The sequence below is a fragment of the Phoca vitulina genome, unplaced genomic scaffold (genome assembly GCF_004348235.1).
Source record: "Phoca vitulina isolate PV1807 unplaced genomic scaffold, GSC_HSeal_1.0 scaffold1, whole genome shotgun sequence".
NCBI classification, from domain to species: Eukaryota; Metazoa; Chordata; class Mammalia; order Carnivora; family Phocidae; genus Phoca; species Phoca vitulina.
In genome coordinates, this window is record NW_022589704.1 from 19,400,929 (window position 1) to 19,427,933 (window position 27,005).

At 50.7% G+C, this 27,005-nt stretch overlaps 1 protein-coding gene across 5 annotated transcripts in view; it reads left to right on the forward strand.

The window, feature by feature from the left end:
• TNS1 (tensin 1) overlaps positions 1–27,005 on the forward strand; it is a 201,539-nt gene that overhangs the window by 22,682 nt on the left and 151,852 nt on the right. For all 5 annotated transcript variants that reach the window (XM_032402452.1, XM_032402457.1, XM_032402469.1 and 2 more), the window contains exon 3: positions 8,544–8,581. In XM_032402452.1, coding sequence (XP_032258343.1) covers positions 8,544–8,581 — 38 coding nt within the window. The remainder of the gene's footprint in view (positions 1–8,543; positions 8,582–27,005) is intronic.

Consider the following 27,005-nt stretch of genomic DNA (forward strand, 5'->3'; position numbering starts at 1 on the left):
TGCAGGCAGGGGCGGTGAGGACACTTTCCTAGATCTAGAGAAACTGGGCCACTTGTCTTTCTCCCTCCGTCTGACCTGCTCTGTAGCTCGGACAGTTTTCTGCTCCCCGCCTTCCCGCATTTCACTGTTTAATGTAATGTGGCTGGAGGGGCAGGGTGGGAGACAGGGGTGGGGAGAGGAGTCAAAGAGCCCAGGGCCTGGTCTGGGAGACTCATAGATGGACCGTGCAGACAATGAACTAAGGTGGCGGGACGTTCAGGCGTAAATGTGACTGATAAACAGGCCAAGAGGTCCTGTGAGACAGCTACCAGTCTTCTCCTTCGCTGAGCCTGTCTCCTCCTGTGCCCCATGCAGTTAACAATAAACCCTGTCCTGCGTCCCTGGGGGGGTGGTGATTGTGAGGAACACAGAGGTTCTGTGTGTGGCTATAACACGAACACTAGTGTTAGGGACTAAGGCTCCATGTGGGGGAGACGGACGGATGAGACAATGGGGGGAGAGGAGGCCCCGGGCCTTTGTTAGGGGTCCTGTCTCTGGCCCTGCCACCCACAGGCTGTGTGACCTCAGATAAATCATGTCTCTGCTCAGGACTCAGTTTCCTCAACTATGGAGGAGGGGCTGGACCAGGAATGCTCACCGAGGCCCAGACGCGGGTGGGTGGGGGGGGTGTCTGGAAAACTCCCTTGTTGGAGTCTGTAAAGGCTTGATAACTCGGCCAGTGGAGGCTGCCCCTTCACCTCCTGCATACACACGTGCATCCCTCTGATGATCGTGAACTGAGCCCCCTCTGGGCTGGATGCAGTGCCAGGTACCAGTGCCAAGATCCAGCCCCTGACCTGGGAAGACAGACATACCATCAGACAGTCATAGAACGTGGTGGCAAAGCTGACACAGAGGTGTGTGTGAAAGGTCATCTCTGACTTAGCAGAGATTTTCCTGTCAGGCTTCATCAGGGAAGGCATATGTAGGCTGGGTCCTGAGGGGTGTGTAAGAGTTCCTTCATTCAAACAGTGGGTTTCCCAGAGATTCTTGGGGTGGAGCTCTAGGGAGTCTAGAGCTTTGCCAAAGGGCCCTAGCCTTCTGCTACACTGAAACCCAAGGGAAGAAACCAGAATGCCAGATCAAGAGCCCAAGGGCTGCCATCTGGGTCTGGATTTGGGGGCTAGGCTTAGACTACTTCCCTTCTCAATGCCTCTGATCAGCCTAGAAGGTAGGGAAGTGGCCCGCAGTTTCCCCAGAGTGGGATGCACTTGGGAAAGAGAATTAGGCTCTCAATGGGACAAAACTACCCAGAAGCCCTTACTGGTTGAATTTGGGGAAACCTTGTTTCAGGGAGCTCTTTGTCCTCTGTTACTTCACTGGGGATCCCAGCTTCTACCCTCTGTCTGAGGACCTTTTTGGAGTCAGCCTAGTAGAGTGGGAAGACCCTGGGTTCTAGTGCTGGCTTGCCATGGCCCAGCTGTGTGAGCTTGGGTGAGAAACTTAACCTCTCTGAGCCTGGCTTTCCCATTTCTCTAAAGGACGGATTGGACTAAGATCAGAGGCTCTAAACTGTCATCCAGAGGAACTGTAAAGTTTTTTTGGAGGTGATTCAGGGGCCTGAGAAGGTAGGAAAAAGAAGAAACCTAAGGGGAAAGGCTTGAGGGGTTGGGACGCTGGAAGCCTTGCCCACTTTAATCAGAACAGTTCTGGTTTTAGGAGTTAAATATATCAGGAGGCAGGGTGGATGGTGGTCTTGCACTTAGCCCCGACGTCCCAGATTCCTATCCCAGCTCTGCCCCTTACTAGTAAGAACTTGAGCAGAGTGTGTCACCTGTATGAGCCTCAGGCACTTTTCCTTTAAAATGAGACACATAGCACACCTCCCTCCTCAGGTTACTTTGGGGGTTAAATGAGATAATATGTATACATAAAGGGCTCAGAACAAGCTTTTAGTAAAAGTTAACCAAGATCACTGAGGTTCCACATAAGAGTCCATCTGCATGAAAGTTTGAAAACCACTGGATGGGAACATCTAGAAGGTTTCCTCTTGCTTGAACTTCAGAGCCACACAGCGCCCACAACCCCGGGCCATCCCCTGAGTTACCTTGTGTTACTTGAGGTACCCCAGAGAAACAGAACCAACAGGATGTATGGATGGATGGATAGATAGGTCGGTAGGTAGTTGATGGATGGATAGACAGATAGATAATTTATTTTAAGGAATTGGCTCATACAATTATAGAGGTTTGGCAAGTCCAAAATCTGTTGTCAGGCTGCAGACCCAGGGAAGAGTTGCAGTTCAAGTTCAAAACCAGTTGCTGGCAGAGTCCCTTCTTGCTTGGGGAGATCAGTCTTTGTTTTATTCAGGCCTTCAACTGATTGGATGAGGCCCACCCACATTATGGAAGTTAATGTGCTTTACTCAAGTCTGTTGATTTAAATGTTAATCTTATCCACAAAAACCCCTTCACAGAAACATCTAGAATCATGTTGCACAACTATCTGGGTATGATAGATAGTCTACCCGAGCTGGCACATAATATAAACCATCACACACCCCCAAGCCAGGCCATGGAGATAAGCAGGGCAGGGAAGGGCTGTGAGGTGGTGCGGGCAGGTGGGTGGCTGGGCCAGTCTGTCTGCCAGCTGGGGAGAGGAGCTGAGGCCCACTGCGGGTGTGGGCGGTTCCTGCTGGGGTCAGGTGCACACCGAGGCTATGTGCTCATTTTCCGAGCCGAGGCCAGGAGGAAAAGGCCATTTAGATCCCAACAATGTTAGCTTCCTGTGTTCCCGGGAGGGCAGGAAGCCACCTCAGGATAGAATCCCAGCAGCCCAATGAGGCGGGAGCTGGCTCAGGGCTGGGGTTGGGGGTGTAGTTTTCTACCCCAGCAGGTAACCTATGGACCCCTCCACACTATGGGGTTCTTAGCTCCACCACGGGGTGGGCCCTGCTGGGTGGGGGGCCGTGTTGACACCCATGGGCAGAGATGAGGCTCCTGGGGCTCCATTGAGCTTTGGTTTGGCAGGGTCCCTCCCTAGGGGGCTTCATCTTGCGGGGTCACTGGCCTACGAGGCCACTGCCTTCTGCGGGAGCTGGGGCAGGCCACGGTCCGCTCAGGTGGGGTGGATCCTGGGATGTGTGTCTGGGGAGGACTCAAGCGCACAGCCCAGGAGGATGGGACGGCTGATGTTTTCCTGCCCATGTCCCCCCATGATGAGGAGCTGTACCTTGTGGAGTGGACATCCCTGTCAACCGCAGGCTTGCCCCCTAGTGTCCAGGATGCGTTCAGGGTTGGAACCTGGGCCTCCCCTCCTTTCTTTGTCGGAGGGAGGAGGAGGCAGGTGGTGACCGGTGGAGAGACCAGTGGGGTGCCACAGGCTCTCACAGCCGGGAGAGAGCTTGAGGACCATCTGTTCCGGGGCTCAGGGCTGAGGCAGGCAAATGAGTGAGTCAGTGGGGCGTGATGGGGACCAGAGAGTGGGAACGACTTGCTTCAGGTCACACAGCTGTATGATGGCACTCAGGACTAGAACCCGGTCTCCTGACCAGGAGATGGGGGTTCTCCGGTAGAATACCAGTAATACAGAATCAGACGGTGCTGATACCAGCTACAGCTTTCTATAGAGCATGCTCAGGGCCAGCCACTTATATGAAGTCAGTCAACTCTCACAACCCTGGGAAGGAGGTGTTACTATTGCTCCCATTTTATAGATGAGGAAATGGAGGCTCAGAGTGGCTACATAACTGGTCCCGGATCACAGAGCATGACCGGCATCTGAACTGAGAGCCAGTCTCCATGTAGCCAGGGAGGTAAGCGGGTAGATGGAGAGCAGAACCAGGCTGGGTAATAGGTGGTGTTTGTACTGAGGCACTCAGAAGGCACTGACCATGGTCCACACTGGCCCTCTCCCAGCAGGGGCTGGGGCTGAAAAGTGGGGCTCACCCACCCTCTCTTGTGTCCTTTCCATTGCCCCAGAACATCAGCTGTGGTCCCAGTGGTTTAGGCTGGGAAGAATTCTTCCAGTTTTAAATTTACGCCACATTTGTTCAGCCCCATCTGTAAGTCAGACCCTGTGCCTGGAGAAGGGGCAGGATACAAAGCTGCCAGGTTGAACAGGACCTCAGTGGGAGCACAGAGCAGGGAGTGATCATCTTTGAATGCCTGATTATTCAGGGAGGGGCATTTTGAAATAGGCCTTGGAGGATGTATATGAGTTCACCATTTCAGACCTACCAGATTCAATGTCCTTTTGGGGAGTTCAGTGTGGCAGATCTCTTGGGGCAGTGGCTGGAGGTGGGGGCAAGACCAGGCCAAGCAGGGCCTTGTAAGCATACTGAGGAGTTGGACAAGACAGTTCTAAGCAGGAGTGTAATGTGATCAGTTTGCACTTGAGAATGGTCTGTGGCTCTGGATTAAAGGGGGGGCAAGGCTGGAGGGGAGACAGGGCCCAGGGAAGGATAATTGGTCTGAACTGGTGCAGTGGTGGGGGGCTGGCAGGAAGGGGGAGATTTGACAGCCTCTTTGGAGTTACTTTCTGGGACAGGATGACTAATTGCTTGGTAGGGGAAGGAAAGGGAAGAAGGAATTCCAGAAACGAGCATGCCCGTACCCAGGGAGCAAGGAAGGACCGAGGAGATGGCCTCTGGCCTCAGCGCCCAGCATCAGCCTTTAGCCTCTTGCTTTCTGCGGGATCCTGGGCTCTGGTTTCTGTGTTGGTTATCTGTAGCTACATAACAAATTTGTCCCCAAACTTAGCAATTTACAACAGATATGAAATTATGATCTCACGTTGTTTCTGAGGGTCAGGGTTTCACGTGTGGCTTCACTGGGTGGTTTGGACCCCGGGTCTCCCGTGAGTCGTAGTCAAGACGTCAGCCGGGGTCGTCGTCATCAGAGGGCCTGACAGGGACCAGAGGATCCACTTGCAAGGTGGTTCGGTCATGCGACTGCCAAGTTGGCGCTGGCTGGTGGCAGGGGGCCTCAGCTATTCGTCACATGGCCCTCTCTATAGCGCTGCTTGGGTGTCCTCACGACGTGGTAACTGGCTTCCCCCAGAGCCAGTGATCCAAGAGACTGGGGCTGAAGCCACAATGCCTTTGATGACTGAGCCTCAGGAGTCACACACCAGCAGTTCTACAATATTCAGTGGGCCACGTAAGCCAGCCCTATTCACTGTGGGAATGGATGACAGGAAGGTGTGCATCCAGGAGGCAGGAAACATTGGCTGCCACAGTTCCCCTTTCTGGAGCACATTTGAACGTGCCATGCATCTGGGAAGTGGGAAGCCTGCAGAGTGGCATGCCCAAGTTTCACATGACAGTAGGGGACCAGCCAGTTAGAGTAGGAAATACTGCCCCCTGGGGGAGACCGGAGAAGGGTGGCCAGACTGTGAGGGCCCCATCCCTGGAGGGATGGGGCCCTCAGCGCAAGAGGGCCTCCCTGGGGCTGGGCGCAGGTGCTCCTAAGGTGTAACAATCCACCAGCGGAGCTGCTGGGAACCTGCCACTTGAGTGGACTTTGCCGAGCTTTTGTCTTCTGGGCTGGGCCGGCTTCGTCTGCTCCCCACTGGAGAGCTCTCAAGGGCACGCTCAGCATTCCAGCACACACGGAGCCCTCAGCTCGCTGTACTGCTATTGCCCAATGCCCTCCATCCAGGGGCATTTGTTGGACGTCTGCCCACTGTGTGACAGGCAGGACTGCCCTGTATGGTCAGGCAGGCCGTTTGCTGCCAAGGGCGCCTCCCCGAGAGAGCACTGGAAGCAGCCACGCTTTGCTCTCCAAACCATGCACCCAGGTACAGAGCTGGGTCCGCCTGGAGAAAGGGCACCTTCTTGCCATTTCCACAAAGACGCTGTATTCAGCTGTGTGGCCAAGGGGCTGGTCTGCCCAAAGGGTAAGACATTTTCTAATTTGCACAAAGCTGCTGTTTGGTGTTGGAGGCCTGGATCAGAAACTGTTCTCACTACTGGGGATTTGTGTGAATGAGACAGGCATGCTCCCTGCCTTCATGGGTCTAGTGTAGGGAGATATACTATTCATAAGTGAGCAGGAATTACCCATGTTGACTTCAGACTGTGAACTGTATTAAGAAGGAAATTATCAGGGTGCTGCTGAGAAAGAATATTGGAGGTGCCTAATGTGATTTGGGTGGTCAGGAAAAGCCTCTTTGAGGAGATAGATGGCTTTCAGTGGATTCTAGAAGTAGAAGAAGGATTTGGCTTGGTGAGCAATGGACAGCTAGGGTGAGGGAGAATGGTCCAGGCAGCCAGAACAGCAAGTGCAAAGGCCCTGAGGTAGGAAAGGATTTGGTGCATTCTGTGGCCTGTCAGAGTATGCAGTACGATGCTTGAGGGAGATGGGGTCCTGGCTGTCATTGTGCTGTTGGTATCTTGACTGGGGTTGGGAGGCCCAGAGTGGACACTTAGGGAATGCCTTTTTGATGGATTATGAAATGTTGGGGGCAGGGTATGGCTCAGGGAAAGGCTGAGAGTGGGGTGGGAATGATTAAATGGGGGGTACACATAAACTCCAGGGGAGATCTTCAGTCAGGTCCAACTCCTCGATCATTTATTAAGCTTCTACTGTATGTACCAGGTAGCAGGTACTGTGTAGGGAGAGAAAGAGAGAGAGAGAAGGAGAGAGAGGTCCTTCCTTTGAAGGAGCCATAGCTGTAGGGACCAAGGTGGTGGGGGAAGCGTGCTCTGTGTGGTGCTACCTGCGAGGAGGTAGGGAACAGTGAGGGAAGCCTCCAGAGGAGAGGCCCAGGACTTATTCCTGAAGGCTTGCGATTTGATTAGCAGAGGAAGGGGAAAGGTCCTTCTGTTTGGACGTAGTGGCACAGTGGGGCGCCTGCCTGGCTGGAATGGCCTTCCAAGCTCAGGCCACATGGCCTGAAGCTTTCTCAATTCCACATTCCAAGGCCAGGAAAGAAGGCATGGGGGTGGGGCTGGGGTGTCTGGAGGGGAGTTGCCATCCTGGGGTAGTGGGGGCGGGGTGGGGCGAGAGAAGCAGAAAGTCTAGACAGATGGGCATGACTTGACTTGAGTGGTCAGGGGTGGGTATGTCTTGGTGTGGCCACGGGTGGAGAAGTCCCTGAGCTGGCCTGGGTGGCTGGTGGGGTCAGGAAAGCCTTGCTTAGCAACAGCTGAGTCACAGGCCTGAGCTGGGGCCAGGACAAGGTTCTGGGAGAACAAGGTCCCAGGCAGGGCCGATGGCCAAGGTCGCATCCCAGACTTCCATTCCTACAGACCAATCAGAAGCCTTAGTATGGAGAGCCCTCTTTTGCAGCTCTGGGCCTCCATCTGCGCCTCAGTCTCCCCTTTTGCATTCTGCTGAGAATCAGGTTGACTCAAAGCCAGAAAGGGGTTGGATGAACTGTAGATTCAAGAGGCCAGTGCAGCTGGCTGTGGCCCAGGGCTGTGGCTTGCCAAGGCTTTGGGGTTGGGGCAGCTCTCCCCTGCCTCCCTGACCCCTGTTCTCTAACCAGTGCCCCTAACCCACTGGTCTCAGCAGCTAACAAGGTCAAGTCAGTGCAGAAGCTCAGCTCAGTAGACCCCCTCACCCCATCTGTGGGACCTGGTGGGAGGGGACCACCAAACCCCAGGGTGGAGGGCCCTGGGGGTGGGGCAGGCAGGGCTGGGACATTCCAGACTGAGGGAACCCCATAGGAAATTTGATTCCAGCTTCTGGTAGTGGGAGGGCAGATTTAAGTCTGCTGTGTGTGTGTGTGTGTGTGTGTGTGTGTGTGTGTGTGTTTCAAATGATGCACAATAAGTTTGTGAGCCTGTGTAAGCATCTATCCATGTGTCTGTGTCCAACGTCTGTGTCAGGCTGTACTCTGAGGGTGTCCCGTGAAAGTGTGTGTGTTGGTGCCCCTGAGTCAGAGGTTTCCCTCGGGCATAAGTGTGAATGTGTGTGAGGCTCTGTGTGTATTTATATGTGTATGTGTGCTTGTCTGGCTGAGTGAATGCGGATAGTGGTTATTGGTGAGTGTGTGTGTGTATGGGTGTAAATGTGTATGTGTGTGTGTACCGGTCCTCTCCTGGACGGTAAATCGGGTCTGTGTGTCTCTCTCTGGGGGAGAGGGAGCGTGATCATGGTTCCTGGGGTGCCGGCTGCCTGCCTGCCTGGTGTGTATGTAAGGGGAGAAGGCCCCCCCCCCCCCCCATTCCTTGGCGCGGCTGCCACGAGGCCTGGGTCCCTCTGCCCCTGGCAAGGATCCAGCGGGGGAGTCGGTCCCCCCCGCCCCTCCCCCTGCCCCCCCCCACCTTCCCGCGCCCGCCCCAGGGGCTCGGGCAATGAGCGCTCGGCGCCTCCCCGACCCGCGGGTCCGCAGTCCCGGGCTTTCCCGCCCCGCAGGCCCCGGGGAGCTGCGGCAGCCGCCCCCCTTCGCCCCCTCCTCCCTCCGTTCCTCCGTCCCTCCTTCCCTCCTTCCCTCCTTCCCTCCTTCCCTCCTTCCCTCCCGAGCGCGGAGTGCGGGCGGGGGTGGGAGGAGATTTCGCCCGAGTTTCCATTCCATACCTCGCGGCTAAACTTTCTTTCTGTGTCGCCCTCTCGCAGTCTGCAGTTTCTCCTGTCATCCGAAATGCCGGGCCAAGGTAAGGGGCCGCGGGCCGGCTGGCTCCGCGGGGGGCTCGGGGGCGCGACCGGCTCGGGTCCGGGACGGGAGCGGGGGCGCCGGCGGGCCGGGGGCGGGGCCCGGGTCGTCCCCTGCCCCGCTCTTTGTTTATGCAAACCTTCGGGGCCCAGGAGCGGGCTCGGGTCAAGGTGAAGGCGAGGGCCAGGGGTGGGGGGCCGCGGCGCGGGGTCTGGGCAGCTCCTGAAGTTGGCAGGCGGGGACCCGAGCTCCAAGGGAGGGGTCTTTGAAGGTATTTCCCTTAGTTGGGGGAGGGGGGCTGGTTGGGGGAATGGAGGAGGAGGGGGATGCATTTCAGTTATCCCGTGGGCTGCGCAGAGCCCTGGTTGGCCCAATTTGGGCAGTCTGGAAAAACTTGGGATGGGGGCAACGGCCGAAGGAGCCCGAGGGCGGGAAAACGGGATAGGTGGGGAAGTGGGGATGCGGTCGGAGGTCAGGGTTTCCCTGGGCATGGAACCTCCTGCAGGACCATCCCACTGTCTTTATTGGCCAGGTGGCACTTTGGTCCTCAGTTTCCCCATCAGTGTTTCAGGGCTGGTCTTGGTGAGAGGAAAACTGAGCAAGAAGGCCAGAGGGGCTGCTGGGTCCTGGTTGGCAGGGCTGGCTGGAGTCCTGCTGCATCCTCTCAGGCCTGGACAGAGGAGTGATGGATCAGGAGCCGGCTTCTTGGAGTACTGGATTATGATGGTTTATTTGGGAGGGGAGCTGTTCTGTCAGATGGGCTCAGCTCTCTGGAGGTGGAAATGCCCTGCCTTACCTGCCAGTCTGTGCCCCCACCCCATGATGGCTCACCTTCTCCTCGCCCTCTCACCCCACCTTTGCTGTTCACACGTGATCTTTCCAGAAGGAGTTCAGTGAATGGAAGAAGAGGGGAGGAGGTTTCAAAAGGATGCACTGAACAGTGGAGGCCCAGTATCTGGTGCATCTCATGCTCTGCTTCTTTATTTGCTGAATGACTTTGGGCAAGTCATGTAACCTCTCTGAGCCTCTGTTTCATCCTCAAGGGGATGGGAATAAGAAAAGGTTATTATGAAGATGAAATGGGATAATGTGTGTGCAAGTGCCCAGTACAGTGCCTGACATAGGTAGGTGCTCAAAAACATAGTGATTGGTTATTATCAGTTGGTAGCTCCAAAAGCCAAGTATTATTCTGGAGAAGGGTGCTCATGGAGCAGACAGATCTGTGAGGGAATCCACTTCCTCTGGGTGACCGTGCTCAAGCCAAGTACGCAGCCTTGCTGGGGGCATCTCCCCATCGGTAAACTCCAGGTAGGAGTGCCCTCCTAGCAGAGGTGCAAAGGGCCTGGCTCAAATGGGCACACCTGGACAGCTGCTGCCCCTCCCATCACCTTCTGCTTTTCTGGCTCTCTCAGCCTTGTCTCCTTCAGGTGGGAGTGGGGGGGGGGCGAGTGAGTTTCTGCTTCTCCCTCCATCTCCCTCCTTGTTCTCTTCATCCAGAGCGGAGCTTCTCCACCCTTAACCCCAGAGGCGGCGTCTTCTCGCTCCTCCTCCGTCTACTCCCTTCCTCTCTTCCTTTCTGCACCTGCTTCTCTTAATAACAATGAATGTTTGTACAGCGCTTCAGGCTTTAGAAAGCACTTCAGTGCATTATCTGATTTTATTCTTTTAATTCCATCACAGCATAAAGTAGGCTGAAAGATCCCATTGTTTTACGAATAAGGAAACTGAGGCACTGAGTGAATGACTTTCCCAAGGGCTCCTGGTATAATTCCTCACCCTGTCTTTGTCCCTGGGCCTTTGTGCTTCCTTCTAAATATCCCATCTTGCCGATGTCCCTTAATCCTTGCCTACCCCTCCCCCTTTGCTTTCCATCTCTTGCAGCAGCGGATGCCTTCAGAGAGGATAAGGGCACGAACATACTGGCAGTGGAGGGTCTAAGTCTGGGTGAATGGGGGCTGAGGGAGGTCAGGAGGTGTGACCCAAGAGGGTTTCTTATTATATAACAGCCTCTGTGGATTACAGAGGGATGCCAAAGATGACTTCTGGGGGCATAGCCTGCCTGGCAATTCTTAGAAATGCTGGGGGCTCAGAATCCACCAGGCTGTGGCAAAATCCTGCTCTGCCTAGCCCCGGAGGACAACCCAGAGAGTAGAGGTGGACTGGCAGGGCACGGCCAGACAGACAGAAGGAGCTTTTTTAGAGGATTTTCCTCTATAGGAAATGGGACCCACTGGTGGTGTGGGCTCCACCCAGCTGGCAAGTCTTTCCCCTAAAACCACAGCTCTTACTACTGCCCTGTCTTTTCCTCCTGCTGGGAAGGGCGATGTGAGCCCCAGGACACACCACACAGCAGAGCTCTGTCCTCTAGATTTTATAACCAGATCAACTTGGAGGTCATCTCATCCATCCCTTTACCTCTAGACAGGGCTCATTACACAAATGCTTATTGAGCTCTTTCCAAGGGCCAGACAGTGTTCTAGGTAAACAAGACAGATAAGACGTTTGCCCTCATGGGATTGACATTCTCCCGGGGGAGACAGACAATAAATAGGTAAACATGCTATGAAGGAAATGAGCTAAAGCAGCGGGTTAGAGAGTGATTAGGCTAACGTGGCCCAGGAAAACTTCTCAGAGGAAGTATTGCATGAGGTGAGACCCAGATGTTGATGTTACGTGATGATCTGGAAGATGGAAGAGCAAGTGCAAAGGCCCTCAGGTGAGATGAGCTTATGAAATGCTTGAAAGAAGGCCATGTCACTGGAGAATGGTGAGCCCTGGAGCGTTTTGAGCACATGGGACATGATCTGATCTGTTTTGAGAAGACTACTCTGGCCTTGAGCAGGCACAAGGGTAGGCTATGGAGATGGGCCAGTAGGCTACTGATGTTGCCCAGGTGAAGGAGGCTGGTGGCTTAGTCCGTGGTGCTCGCAGGAAAGGCAGTGAGAAGGGGCCAGGTCTGGGGTACATCATGGGGGTAGAGCCCAGGACTTGGCTGATGGATGAGATGTTGGGTGTGTGAGAGAGAATGGGCCCAAGGATGACTCCCAGGTTTTTGGCCAGAGTCACTGGGTGCACGTGGTTCCACTTACTGAGATAGATGGAGTGTGTGAGAAATTTCTAGGGAAGAAAGTGCCAAGATTTCTGCTTTGCTTGATTTCTTATTTCACAGCTCTTCTCCCACATACTGGGGATTTCTTGTGCATGTGTGTTCTCTCCTGTCCTCTCAGATTCAGCCCACGCTGATCATCCCTCTAGTGAGTGGATAGTTCTGGACACCTTAACATGCCACCTTCCAGACTGTTCTTGCAGCATGAACCCATGATCTGATCTGAGAGGGGCTATATTATTTACATATAGCAATATGATGTAACAGTCTACCCCCAAATTTAGTAGCTTAAAACAGCAACAAACATTTATTATCTCATATAGTTTCCATGGGTCAGAAATTTGGGAGTGGCTTGGCTGGCTGGTTCTGGCCTGGGGTCTCTCATGCGGTGGTGGTCAAGATGTCAGCTGGGGCTGTAGTTATCTGAAGGCCTGACTGGGGCTGGAGGAGCTGCTTCCAAGGTGGTTCATTCATGTAGCTAGCAACTTGGTGCTGGCTGTTGGAAGGAGGTCCTAGTTTCTTGCCACATGGCGCTCTCCATAGATCTGCTTGAGTGTCCTCACAACATGGTGGCTGGCTTCCTTAGGGTGGATGATTCAAGAGAGAGCAAGGTGGTAGCCACAATGTCTTTTATGTCCTCACCTTGGAAGACAAACACTGTTATGTTTACAATATCCTATTGGTTGTATAGGTCATCCTCATTGACTGTGGGAGGGACCTATATAAAGACATGAATACTTGGAGGCAAGAATCAATGGGGTGGCCACCTTGGAGGCCAGCTACATAGATGCCCAGAGAGAGGGCGAGGTTGACCTTGCTCCTGGGCGGGGGGTGGTCCATGGGAATGGTGGGAAGGGCGGAGATGTAGGAATCAGACATACCCCTCTACCCATGCTGCCTTCCAGCTATGTGACCTGTGTTGTAGAGGAATAAATGCACCCCAGCACATAGTAGGCACCTTTCTCCTTTCTTGAACCATAGGTGGAGACTGGACAGGATCTTAGATATTCTATGCCCTGTTCTTTGCCACTGGGACCTGCTGGAGAGAAAATGCTCCATGCTGGTTGAGGAGGGGCCCCAGAGTAGATGTTAAAATACCTGTTTATTGCACAAAGGAGGGCTGAGAGGCTGCACCCTCAGTTTCTAGAATAGTGCCTGACTCATAGAAGGGGTTCCGATGAAGAAGTAAAGGAGTGGAATAAAGGAATGTTGAGGAACAAGAGGTTCCTATTTAGAGAGAGGCTGTGGAGTGGGGTGAGGGAGGACATGAGAGCAGGAGAGAGGGAGCAGCAAAATCATTTCATAATATCCTTCCAGAAAGCCCTCCGACCTTCTGACAGAGACTCACACTCCACATAAGTTTAGTCGTTTACATTTTCTAGTGGGGGTATAACTCACGTACCATCAAGTACACACATCAATAAGTTTGTACCTGTATATGAACCAGATCAAGATCTAGAACGTTTCCAGCACCCAGAAGTGCCCTTTTGCGCCCCTCCAAGTCAGTATCCCCCAAAGGAAATTTCTAGTCTTACTTCTGCCATCACAGATTAGTTTTGCCTCTTTTTGAACTTCTTATAAATTGAGTCATACAGTATGTTTACTCTTTTTTTTAAATGACTTATTTATTTTACAGAGAGAGCACAAGTGAGCAGGGGGGAGGGGCTGAAGGAAAGGGAGAGGGGGTCTTAAGCAGACGCCGTGCTGATTGCAGAGCCTGACGTGGGGCTCCGTCTCATGACCTTGAGATCATGAGCTGAGCTGAAACCAAATGTCGATGCTTAACTGACTTTGCCACCCAGGGAGCCCTGTTTACTCTTGTGCCTGGCTTATTTCACTCAACATTCTGTCTGGGACAGTCATCCATGCCCTTGCATATTACAGCAGTTCATTCTTTTTGATTGCTATGTTGTATTCCAGCATATGAATAAAGCACAATTTGTTTATCCATCCCACGGTTGATTGCCATTTGGGTTATTTGCAGTTTGGGGCTATTATGAACAGATGTGCTATGAATCTTTAATCATCTGTATCTACACAGAACTTTGTGGTATACAAAATGTCTTCATTCACCTCGGTTCTGTGGGGTGGGCTGGGCTCATGGTAGCCCCAATTCATAGATCCAAAACTGAGGCCTGGGGAGGGTAACCAACTTGGCTAAGGGCCAGTGGCTTTCTACATGATTCTGGCACTGCCCTGGGATCCATGGGTGGGGAGCAGGTGAGAAGAGAAGAGAGTGAGACAGACTGAGAGCGGGGCTGATTTGGGCACTGGAGACGCACCACAGTGGATGGAAATGCCACCCTCCAGCTCCCCATTCCGAATCCCTTGAAGGAAGCAGTTCCAAGCCTCCCTTAGTCCCCACCCCAATGTCTCATGGGGTCCTTATCTGTCCCCAGTTGTTTCTCTCCTGTTGAGGATCAAAGTGGATGGTCCAGGATGTGTCTTCCACTTCTATTTCAGTATACACATGGTATGTATATACACGGCAGATTGTCTTCTGCTTTGTGTTTCTTCTCTCTCCCCTGCTATATGATTCCACAACCTCCAGGTGCATTTTATCTAGCTAGCTAACTGTCATCTATTTATCTATTATTTTAAAGGAAACTTGTCATTTTAGAGTTGTCTTAGATTTACAGAAAAGTTGCAAAGATGATCCAGGGAGTACCCGTGTAGCCCACATCGTTTCCCTAATCCCTAATACATTTTTGAGAAACGCTTTTCTCGCTTCTGATTTGCCCCTTGTTTTAAAATAGCAGCTCCTTCCAGCAAAATGCTCATTTCCATTCCAGGTCAGATGCAAATTAAAGGAAGGTACCAGGCAGTTGCTGGGCAGCCAAATTGCCCACGCCTCAGCCTCCAGGCGGCTCCTACTCACCTCCTGCTTCTCTCTTTCTCTCCTACCCTCTTCCCAGACCCTGGCTCTTCCCTGTCCCGAGCACCAGCAATGACTTTGTCTCCTCCCTTGTACCAAAGGGGTTTAAATCCCATCCTTTAAGCTTGAAAGGAAAGGAAATCCCATAATGAACCCCCACCTTTCAGTCATACGACACACCACTTTTCCCACTTTCTCATAAACACACCTGCAACCTTCCCTCGAGGTGTTGGAAACTTGGAGTATTCTCCTGCTCCCGGGTATAGCTGGACTGGGGGAGGCTCGTGGCCCCAGGACGCATGGGTTGTTCTTTGGCCTTGGAGGCAGAGTATTGTGTTTAAATCCTGATTGCATCCATAATTGGTTGTGTGACCTTGGGCAAGTTCCTTAATCTCTCTGAGCTCCAGTTCCCTCACCCATACCACGGGGATGATAGTAAGACCTATCTTGTAGGGCTCTCGTGAGCAGTGAGATTGATGACCCAACTATAATGCCATGTTTCAAGATCAAGGGGTCAAAAAGTCCCTCCATCCTTTTCCCCCCCACACCTGCCCCAGTCCTAAGCAACCACTAATTTACAGTCTCTACATATTTCCCTATTCTGGAAATTTCATATGAATGGAATAATAGAATGTATGGTTTTCATGATTGGCTTCTTTCACTTACCATAATGTTTGTAAGGCACATCCATGGCTGAATACTATTCCATCGTGGGAGTATACCACATTTTGTTTATCCATTCCTCAATGGATGGGCATGTGGGTTGTTTCCACCTTTTGATGGTTATAAATAATGCTGTCATGAATATTCATGTACAAGTCTTTCTGTGACAGTATGTTTTCATTTCTCTGGGGATAGAGTCAAACCTTGAACAACCCAGGTGCGAACCGCACAGGTCCACTGTATACACAGATTTTTACAGGACGGTACCGGAAATGTATTTTCTCTTCCTTATGATGTTTTTACTAACATTTTCTTTCCTCTAGCTTACTTTATGGTAAGACTACAGGATGTAATACATATACCATATAAAATATGTGCCGATTTCAATTAAAAAATGTGTTAATTGACTGTTGATGTTATTGGTAAGGCTTCTAGTCAACAGTAGGTTATTAGTAGTTAAGTTTTGGGGGAGTCAAAAGTTATATGGGGCTTTTCACTGCTCAGAGTGTTGGTGCCCCTAACCCCCTCGTTCAAGGGCCGACTGTATATACCTAGGAGTGGAATTGCAGGGTCGTACGGTAATTCTGCTTAACTTTTGGAGGAACTGCTAGATTGTTTTTCAAAGTAGCTTATATTAGTTTTCTAGGTCTGCTGCAACAAAGTACCACATACCCGTGACTTTAACCAACTGAGCCACCCAGGCGCCCATACCCGTGACTTTAAACAACAGAAATTTATTGTCTTATAGTTCTGGAGGCTGGAAGTCCAAAATCAAGATGTTGGTGAGCCACGCTCCTCTGAAAGATGTAGAGGAGATCCTTCCTTGCCTCTCCCTAGCGCCTGGGGGTTTGCTAGCAATCTGTGGCGCTTCTTGTCTTACAGAGGCATCTCCCCAGTCCTCCGTCTTCATATGGTATTTTCCTTGTATGTCTTCGCATCATCTTCCCTCTGTGTCTGCCTGACTCTGTGTCCAAATTTTTACAAAGACACCAGTCATGCTAGATTAAGGCCCACGACAAGAACCTCATTATAACTTGATTATCTCTGTAAAGAACCTACTTCCACATAAAGTCATGTTCTCAGGTACTGGAGATTGGGACCTCAACATATCTTTTTAGAGGGACACAATCCAGCTCATAACAGAACTGCACCGTTTTCGATCCTCACCAGCAATGGATGAAGGTTATGATTTCTCCACATCCTCGTCGCTGCTTCTCCCGATTTTTTGATTATAGCCATCCTCGTGAAAATGAAGTGACATCTCATTGTGGTTTTGCTTTGATTTCCCTGATGACTAGTGATGCTGAGCATCTTTTCATGTGCTTATTGGTCATTTGTATATCTTCTTTGGAGAAATGTCTATTCAGATTCTTTGCCCACTTAAAAAATTGGGTTGTCTTTATTATTGAGTTGGTAATGTTGTTTATATGTTCACAATACAAGTCCCTTATCAGATATGATTTGAGCTATTTTGTTTCCCATTCTGTGGGTTGTCCTTTCATTTTATAGCACGAAAGTGTAAAATTTTGATACAGTCTGATTTATTATTTTGTTATGACTTTTGCTTTTGGTGTCATGCCTAAGAATTCATTGCCAAATCCAAGGTCATGAAGATTTGACCCTATGTTTTCTTCTAAAAATTTAATAGTATTGGCTTTTTCAGCTCGGTCTTTCATCCATTTTGAGTTATTTTTTTTAAAGATTTTATTTATTTATTAGAGAGAGAGAGTGTGAGTGCACAAGCGGGGGATGGGGTGGGGTGGAGGGCAGTGGAGAGGGAGAGGGAGAAGCAGACTCCCCGCTGAGCAGGGAGCCAGACTTGGGGCTTGATCCCAGGACTCTGAGATCATGTCACAAGCCAAAGGTAGATGCTTAACCCACTGAGCCACCCAGACACCCTGAGTTAATTTTTATATAGGGTAGGAGGTCAGGGCCCAACTGCATTCCTTTGTATGTGGCTAACCAATTGTCCCAAAACCATTTGTTGAAAAGACTGTTCTTTCCCTACTGATCTTGGCAACCCTGTCAAAAATCAATTGACTATGGGTGTGTGAGTTTATTTCTGGATTTAATTCTATTTCATTGATACATTTGGCTATCCTTAGGCTAGTACCACACCATTCTACTGTTGCTTTGTAGTAAGTATTAAAATTGGGAAGTGTGAGTCTTCTTTTTCAAGATTGCTTTGGCTATTCTGGGTCCCTGAGTTTTAGGATCAGCCTATCAATTTCTGCAAAGCAACCTGCTGCGATTCTAATAGGGACTGCATTGAATTTATCAATCAATTTGGGGAATATTACTCTCTTAACGATATTGAATCTTCTGAGCCATGAGCATGGAAAGTCTTTCTGTTAATTTAGATCTTTTTAAATTTCTTTCAACATGGTTTTGTAGTTTTCAGAGTATGTCTTATAAAATTTATTCCTAAGTATTTTATCCTTTTCAATGGAAGAAATGGAATTTCTTTAAATGGAATTGATTTCTTAATTTCATTTTCACGTTGTTCATTGCCAGTGTATACAAATACAACTGATTTTTGAACATTGGAGATTTATCCTGCAACTTGATGAACTCATTAGTTCTAATAGTTTTTAAATGGATTATTTAGGATTTTCTATATGTGAGATCATGTAATCTGTGAATAGAGATAGTTTCACTTCTTCCTTTCCAACCTGGATGTTTTTGATTTCTTATCCCCTTCATCCCCCCAATTGTCCTGGCTAGAACCTCCAGTTACAATGTTGATTAGAAGTAGCGAGAGCAGAAATCCTAATCTTGTTCTTGACTTTTGGGGAAAGCATGCAGTCTTTCACCATTAAGCATGATGATAGCTGTGGGTTTTTTTTTTTGTGATGCCCTTTGTCAGGGGCATTTCCTTCTATTTCTAGTTTGATGAGTGTTTTTTTTAAATCAGGAGATATTGGTGGATTTTCTCAAAATCCTTTTCTGCATCTATTGAGGATCAAGTGGTTTTGTTTTTCTATTCCTTTGATATGGATGTATTATGGACTTTAATTATGGAACGTGATTACACTAGTTGATTTTCAGGTGTGAAAACAGTCCTGTATTCCTGGGGCAAATCCCATTTGGTCATGGTGTATAATTATTATTATTTGTGGCTGGTTTTATTTTTTAGTATGTAGTTGAAGGTTTTTGCATCTCAGTTCATAAGAGATACTGGTCTTTAGTTTTCTTTCTCTTATAATGTCTTTGTCTGGTTTTGGCATCAAGGTAATATTGGCCTCATAGAATGAGTTGGAAAGTGCTTGCTCCTCTTCCAATTTCTGGAAGAGTTTGGGACGAATTGATATTGATTCTCCTTGAATGTTTGGTAGAATTCACATGTGAAGCAGTTTGTCTGGGCTTTTTTTTTTTTGTGGGCAGTTTTTTGATTGTGAGTTCAGTCTCTTTATTTGTTAGAGGTCTATTCAGGTTTTCTGTTTCCTCTTGAGTCAGTTTTGGAAGTTTGTGTATTTTTTAAAAAAAGATTTTATTTATTTATTTATGAGAGAGAGAGGGAGAGAAGGAGGGAGGGAGAGGGAGAGGGAATCGCTAGCAGACTCTGCACTGAGTGTGGAGCCAACTTGGGGCTCAATTTCATGACCTTGAGATCATGACCTGAGCTGAAACCAACAATCGGATGCTTAGCTGACTGAGCTACGCAGCTTTGATTTAGTGAGCCTGGGCTCGGGTCCAGGGATATGCCGTATTATCTAATGTCCCCAAAGATTCTGATGCTGGGATTCCCTGACAGCACCTGAATAACCCGTGTTTGCCCTGGATACTCCTCCACAACTTTCCTGGGTTTTGGTTCCCCAGGAAGCCACAGTTCCTCTGGGCTCTGTGTTCTCCTGGCTTCTGCTTCCCCCACCCCCAGGGTGCGGGTCAAGGATAAGGTAGGTCTTGGGTGGGAAGCCATTTCCTCGATGCTTTATAAAAATTTGCAAGAAGTTGTACATTTTTATATGCCCTGCCCGCCCCTGCTCCATCTTCCTAAAGTTCTCTCTGAGGTAATAGAGTGTAGGACCTTCAGGAGTTAATAAGTCAGCTTGGGGTGTGTGTCCTAAGCAGTGAGTACACGCACGCACACACATACACACCCCAGCAGGGAGGGGGCGAGGCGGGGAGGGGTTGTGGGGGGAGAAAGTGACACTGAGCTGAGACTGGCTTCTCATTTTCCTGGAATGTGGCTCCCAAAAGGTCTCATAGTTTTCAGTATTTCTGACTCTGGGGCTGTGTAAACATCACATAGGGGATTGCTATGTCTGAGAGAACAGAGGAGTTTGAAAGGGGGAGGGTGGGAGCCCAGAGCAGGGAGAGGGGGTGAATGGGAGATGGAGACTTGGAGCCAGAGAGGGGGAAAGGAGAGGGAAACCCTGGGGTCCTGTTGAGACAGGACATGTGGTGAAATATGTGGGAGGGAACAGAGGCCAGAGGTTTCCCACTGAGAGTGTGAGGGATCTGGTGAGGCCTGGGGTCCGTGGTGTGGGGTAGAGGGCAGAAGGCCCGGCGCAGATGAGGAGGCTTGTCAGTGGTGTGGGAGGGAACAGGGTGACTCCTGGACCCCTGGCCCATACCAGCCTCCCCCACTGCTTCCAGCTTTTAGCTTGGGGGTCTGTAGTCTCTGAAGGAGTCGGCTAAGCAAGGGAGGGTGAGGGAGAGGTGGGCTCCCCACTCCTGGGGCATGGTGAGCCCCTCCCTCCTGGGGTCCTGAGCCACCTTCCTGGAACCCAGCATTCTTTCCTGCGTGGCTCTCCCTAGTGGCCAAGACTGTCTTAGCCTTCTGAGCCTCCCAAGCCACTGACCTAGAACAGTTTCCAGAGCCTGAGTGTCCTGAGAGGGGGCCCGATGGAGCTGGAGCTCCTCTGGCCTTGGGCTCAGGTGGTTCTGAGTCTGCCATTTATGTGAGCTGTGTTATATCAGACAAGTCACTCAACCTCCGAAATCTGGTTTCCTCATCAATATAAAACTGGTGACATTGATATTAGTCAACCTTGCAAGGTTGGTGTGAGGATTAGAGAAAATGTAGGTAAGATCCTGGCATGTGATAGGCTCTTTCTCAATAGATGATAACTCCTATTTATTCTGTTATTATGAGACCCAAGGATAACAAGCAGCTAAGTGCCCCAGAAATCCACCAGCTGGCAGGTCTGGCCAGCTCCACCAGAATGACAATGGCCCATACTCCCTTACCCTCCCCCACACTGCTTCCTCTGCCTGTGGTCACCTGCTGGCCCCCTGTCCTGTGCCCTGCTTCGCCCTGCCTAGGACCTATGAGGCCCCGCCTCCTCTTCTCTAAGGTTCTGGCCTCTGGCTGATGAGTGACTTGGTCATTTGTACCCCATAGCTGGCAAGCAGGGTGGGATGTTAGCGGGGGGCCATTAGGAAGAGAGGGTATGTATGTCCTGAGGCACAAGAAAGCACCGAGTGAGTCACAGATTAACCCCCTGGCCTGTTTCCACCTGCTGGGCCGGGGCACCCAAGCGAGGGTGTCCAGAGGTGTCTGGGTTCAAACTGGGTTCTGTTTAAGGAAGCCGGGGAGGAAGGTCACTCATGGGTCACATGTGATTGGAGGAACAGCAGAAAAACTCCAGTGCCCTCTCCTGCACTAGAAAAATCACACTGGCTTGAATTCCACCATGAGTGCCTGGCTTACAAAGATCTTCTATCCTTGCATGGACAGGATCCATTTAATCTAATCCTCACAACAACATGAAAAGGTAGGCATTAATGTAATCCCCTAGGGCACAGAGGAGGAGACAGGCTGGGATGGTTGAGCTGCATGCTCACGCAGCCAGGAAGGTGGTGGAACCGGGACCTGGGAATAGACCCAGATTTAGGGAGAGCCTCGAGGAGAGAGTCTGACCTGTGGATGGTATAGTGAGAACTGGCCCATTTCTGACTTTTCTACTTCAACAGCCTCATTGTGACTTGGGCTTCTGCTCTGTCCCTGCCTTGTCAGATAATTGTGAGAGTTACCGAGTGAATAATACATAGACAGTGCTTGGAGCAGTCATGAATCCCAGCATTTTGTGTCATTGTCATTGCCTTGTGACTGGGGTCCCAGACAGAGGCTGCCATTGGGTTGGGTGGAGGGAATTCTGTATTACCAAGCCAGCTTTAACCTCCAGGGAAGACAATGAGAATGGTCTCCCCTGGACGGGGCTCTCTTGTGAGTTGGTAAGCTCTCAGCAGCCATCTTGTGCTGTGTGGAGGGAAGTCAGACTGGGGGTAGTCAGGGTCTGTTTTGTTTTAGGGTTTGGGAGCTTGGGAGTCAGAGCTGGATTTGTTCCCTGCTTCCCCTGTTTATAGTGGAGTGACCTGGGATCATTTACTGAGGAGTTCGGATTCTCAGTTTCCTCATCTATAAACTGAGGTCATAAAGACCTTCCTGCAGGGTTGTAGTGAGGATGACATTAGTCGATATGGAGCTTTCAGCTCCTGGTGTGCAGTGACCTGTGATGATGGTGGTGGTGGCATTGTGGTCGTTAGCCAAGTCTGGCTGTCTCCAGGGGAGGGTCCCAGAGCTGGGAGGCCCATGTACTCTATTTGTGTCACCTTATCCAGAGGCCAGATCTGTGTGCTGTGCACCCCGAGCAGCCTGCATTCCTCCTTCTCTCGTCTGAGCATCCCTCCTCTCCTCTGATTCCCTGAGGCATCTGGGGCCTTCCCACGTTGAATCCCTCTTCCCTCCCAAAGACCTAATTCTTTAACTGCCCTCTGACTCTCATTTTGACCCTTAATCTGTGTCTTCTTTAGAACCCACTTAAAAAAATTTTCTTTTTGAAATGATTTTAGACTTACGGAAAGTTTGCCAAAATAGTAGAGTTCCCATATACCCTTCATTCAACTTCCCCAAATGTTGACAGCTTTACAGATCTATTGCACAATGATCAAAACCAGGAAATTCACACTGATCGGATGTTGTTACTAATTCACAGATCTTAGTAGAGTTTGCTGGGTTTTTCCAGTATCTCCCCTTTTCTGGATCCCAGATCCACGTCAGGATGCCACATTGCATTTAGCCGTGTGCCTGCTTTGCCTCCACCCAGCTGGGACAGTTCAGCAGTCTTTCTTTGTCTCTCATGACTTTGGCACTTCTGAAGAGTATGCGTCAGGTGTTTTGTAGAATGTCTCTTAGCTTGACTTTATTTGGTTTTGTGTTTCCATCATTCCTTCTACATGGATAAATGGAGTTCGACTGTTCTTTCACATTCTACTGTCCCTATTCATTCCACTGTCTCTTATCCCTTATTTTTTATTCAGTTATTTATTTATGTCAGTATGGAACCTGGATATTCACTTGTTTTTAAAGGCTGTAATCCAGTGCTATCATCATTATTTTTGTTATATTATTATTTGATCGAATTGACCCTGCCATGGCCATTGCGAGTTTGTTTAAGTTGGTAGGACTCACTTTTTTTTTTTTTTTTTTTAAGATTTTATTTATTTATTTGAGAGAGAGAGAATGAGAGAGAGCACATGAGAGGGGGGAGGGTCAGAGGGAGAAGCAGACTCCCTGCCAAGCAGGCAGCCCGATGCGGGACTCGATCCAGGGACTCCAGGATCATGACCTGAGCCGAAGGCAGTCGCTTAACCAATTGAGCCACCCAGGCGCCCCAAGGACTCACGTTTTTTGACATCTTGTTTGCTCACTGTATCAGTCAGAGTTCTCCATGAAGCAACCAGTAGGAGGTATACAAGGCTTACCTCTTTTTAGCGCACTTTGCTTCATTGCGCTTCGCCGATATTGCCTTTTCTATCTCCCCCTCCCCCCCCAAATTGAAGGCTTAAGACTGCAGTGGAGAAAGTAGCTGCAGATGTGGTGGAAACAGCAAGAGAACTAGAATTAGCAGCGGAGCCTGAAGATGCACCTGAATGGCTGCAAGCTCTTGATCAAACTTGAATGGGTCAGGAGTTGCTCTCGTGGATGAGCAAACGAAGTGGTTTCTTGAGACGGCGTCTATTCCTGGTGAAGATGCTGTGGGGATTGTTGAAAAGGCCACAAAGGATTTAGAATACTGCATAAACTTAGTTGACAAAGCAGAAGCAGGTTTAAGATGACTGACTCCAATGATGAAAGAAGTCGTCCTATTGGTAAATGCTCCCAAACGGCGTCACATGCTACAGAGAATTGGTTCATGAAAGGAAGAGTCCATTGCTGTGGCAAACTTTATTGTCTTATTTCGAGAAATTGCCATGGCCATGCCAGCCTTCAGCAACCACCTCCCTGATCAGTCAGCAGCCATCAACACGGAGACCCTCCACCGGCTGAAAGGTGACTCGCTAAAAGCTCAGGTGACAATTAGCATTTTTTAGCAAATCAGGTATTTTTTTTTTTTTTTTTAGATTTTATTTGAGAGAGAGAGAGAGAGAGAAAACATGAGTGGGGCGAGGGGCAGAGGGAGAAGCAGGCTCTCCATTGAGCAGGGAGCCCGATGCGGGGCTCGATCCCAGGACTCCAAGATTACCACCTGAGTGGAAGGCAAACGCTCAACCCACCGAGCCACCCAGGTGCCCCGCAAATCAGGTATTTTTTTTTTTTTTGTAAAGATTTTATTTATTTGACAGAGAGACAGCAAGAGAGGGAACACAAGCAGGGGGAGTGGGAGAGGGAGAAGCAGGCTTCCCGCAGAGCAGGGAGCCCGATGCGGGGCTCGATCCCAGGACCCTGAGATCATGACCTGAGCCGAAGGCAGTCGCTTACCGACTGAGCCACCCAGGTGCCCCAAATCAGGTATTTTTAAATTATGTAAATTTTTAGACATAATGCTTTCGCACAGTTACTAGATTATAGTCTAGTGTAAATGTAACTTTCATCTTTGATATGCCCTGGGAAACCAAAAAAGTCATTTGACTAGCTTTACTGGGACAATCGGCTTCATTATGGTGGTCTAGAATCGAACCTGCAACGTCTCTGAGGTATGCCCGTATGTATATTAAGAGATTTTATTTATTTGTTTGTTTATTTATTTGACAAAGAGAGACACAGCGAGAGAGGGAACACAAGCGGGGGAGTGGGAGAGGGAGAAGCAGGCTTCCCGCGGAGCAGGGAGTCCGATGGGCGGGCTCGATCCCTGGACCCTGGGATCATGACCCGAGCCAAAGGCAGACGCCTAATGACTGAACCACCCAGGCGCCCCAAGAGATTTTATTTTAAGGCATTGGCACACACAGCTGTGGGGACTGGCAGGTCTGAAATCTCTAGGACACGCCGGCAGTCTAGCAAATCAGATAGAAGCTGGTGTTGCCGTCTGGAGGCAGAATTTCTTCTTCTCCAGGAAGCCTTAATTTTTGCTCTTTGCAGCTTCAATTAATGGGAGGCCTGTCCACATGATGGAGAGCGATCTCCTTTACTTAAGGTCAAGTGATTATAGATACTAACCGTCCTCAGACAACACCCAGATCGTGTTTGGTTAAATCACTGGGCACTGTGGCTGAGACGAGTTGACACAGAAGGAGTATGACACTGTCATACCCACCCATTCTGTAGGAAGCATGAACGGCACTTAGCTTCTCATTTGTCAAGGTAGGTAGAGGGATGGAGAATACAGGGGTCCCATCAGGCTGATTTGGAATGGAAGTATGTGCTTCTGGTCTGGGCCTCGTTCGTTTGCAGATTTGATCTTTGACTCTTGCCCTCTGTGAGATTTGGGCAGATCGCTCCTTTCCTCTGTAAAATGCAAGGATCATTATTGTTCTCAGGTGGCTGGGGGGAATCAGAGGAAGGATTTTTAGTGCCTGCTCAGAAGCCTGAGTGGGAACACACCCTCCACAGGGCTTGGCTTCAGCTGCCTTCCGGGACGTGCGGCCAGTCTTCTGGGGACACGCGGGGCACCTTCCCTTCTGGGAGAGGCTGAGGTGGCGTTGGCAGCCACAGTTCCTCTGTCTGATCTGATCGCTATGGGAGGCAGTAATCAGAGTCATCACAATGGGTTAACCACAGAGCCCAGGCAGGAATTGTGGCTACGAGGCGCGCGTGTGTGTATGTGTGCACACGTGTGTGTGTGAAATATCCTGGGGTGTGGGTGAGGAATGACTGGCAATTCAGGGAGACCTTCGGGGATTTGCACTGGCAAGGAGGAGATAGCTGCCGAGCAAGGCTCTCTAACAGGGCTGAGCTCCCTGACATTTTGTAGGCAGCAGAGAGGGGGGAGCAGGGGCGGTCTGGCGTTCCCAGAATGGGGGCAGATCTGGGAACTAGGGAGAAACCAGCAAGATGGAAAGCTCTAGTTATATCCCCAAAGCCCGCCCCATGCTGTTAGGGCCTTGGCACTCCTCCTACCTCTCTGTGGGTCACTGCCCTCCCTCTTTCCATAAGGGGAAACCGAGGCCCGGGGTGGTTCTAACTTCAGTAGAGGAGTGGGTACGACCACAGTCACTGAGGGTAGCCAGATAATTTTCCTGGTCTTGGTGGAGGACAGCCTAGGAGGAAACAGCTTGAAATTCTCCATCCCTCTACCTACCTTGACAAATGAGAAGCTAGTGGCTTTCATGCTTCCTACATGAATGAGTTGGGTTCATTCCGAGGGGCTGTCTTCTGGTGGTGGGGAGCCAGGAAAGGGGCACCAGGGAACCGAAGGAGCCGCTGGGGCCCCTTGATTGGAATGTCAAGAATAAAAGTGGTTGTATTTGGCCAGGGGAGGGCCGAGCTGCCCTGACCTGGCGGTGCGTGTGTCTGTAGGGGCAGGATGATGTGTCTCAGCCTGCATTGTCCCGACCTGGGGCAAACCAGCGCAGGCCGACTCCGCCTCCTTAAGACCACATCCTTTGTCCCACCACCCCTGCAGCCACCCCTGTGAGTGGCCTCTGGGGCAGTGAGGAGATCCAGGAGATGGGGACTGGTGTCAGTGAGCATCCTTGGGCAGCGAGCTTGACCAGCCCCAGCCTCAGTTACCTCGTCCGTCCGATGAGGATAACGAGATCTAGCTTGCTGGGGGGTTGTGAGGAGCTTTGAAAATGGGGCCCACGGTGGGGTGGATGTCCTATTCCTGGCTGAGGCAGTGAGTGGGGGGGCACCTTTGTGTGCAGTTGGCACTCCTCCTGCCCCCCCGCTCACAGAGTGAGTTAGTGGAGGGGCCGGGGTGGGGGTGGTCTCCCAGGACACCAGCAAAAGCGTAGGTCCCTCCCGCTCGGGAGTCCTCCCCCTCCTCCCAGCAGCTGCTTCTTCTCCTCCCCCTCTCCGCTCCCCACCACCCCCCTCCTCTCACACGTGAGGATGATAAACACTCTGCCAGCTCCAAATAGGGCCTGACCTCAGCGGCGAGGCATCTCCCCTCGCCCCCCACCCTCCCAGCCACCAGCCGCGTTCCTGGAGAGGATGAGGTTGGGCTGCTCTCCCCCTCTCGGCCTCCTTTGTCCTGCGGGCTACTGCCCACCGTCGGCTTCCTCGGGTCCAGGCTCATCAGGGCCCTGAGCGCCAAAGGGCCCAACTGTGGATCTCAGACAGGATAGTTAAGGCTAATAATTGCCGTGGTTATCACTGATGAAGCAATTAGGCACCAGGTTCCATGCTAAGCACATTACATGGATCATGTCAATGAATTCTCGAAACAGCCCCATGAGGAAGTCATTATGATTGTTATTATTCCAGTTGTAGCTGGACAGGCAGGGGAAGGTGGGAAGGCCGGGGAAACAGGAGAGAGGTCAAGCTGCTTGCCCAGCCTCACGCAGCTAATGAATAGAGCCAGAACCCCTATGTTGCTGATAACTCGGAACCCCTTCCACACAACCAGCTTTAGGCTCCATCAGCCTGTCCAACCCAGGCCCCGGGCCCCAGCC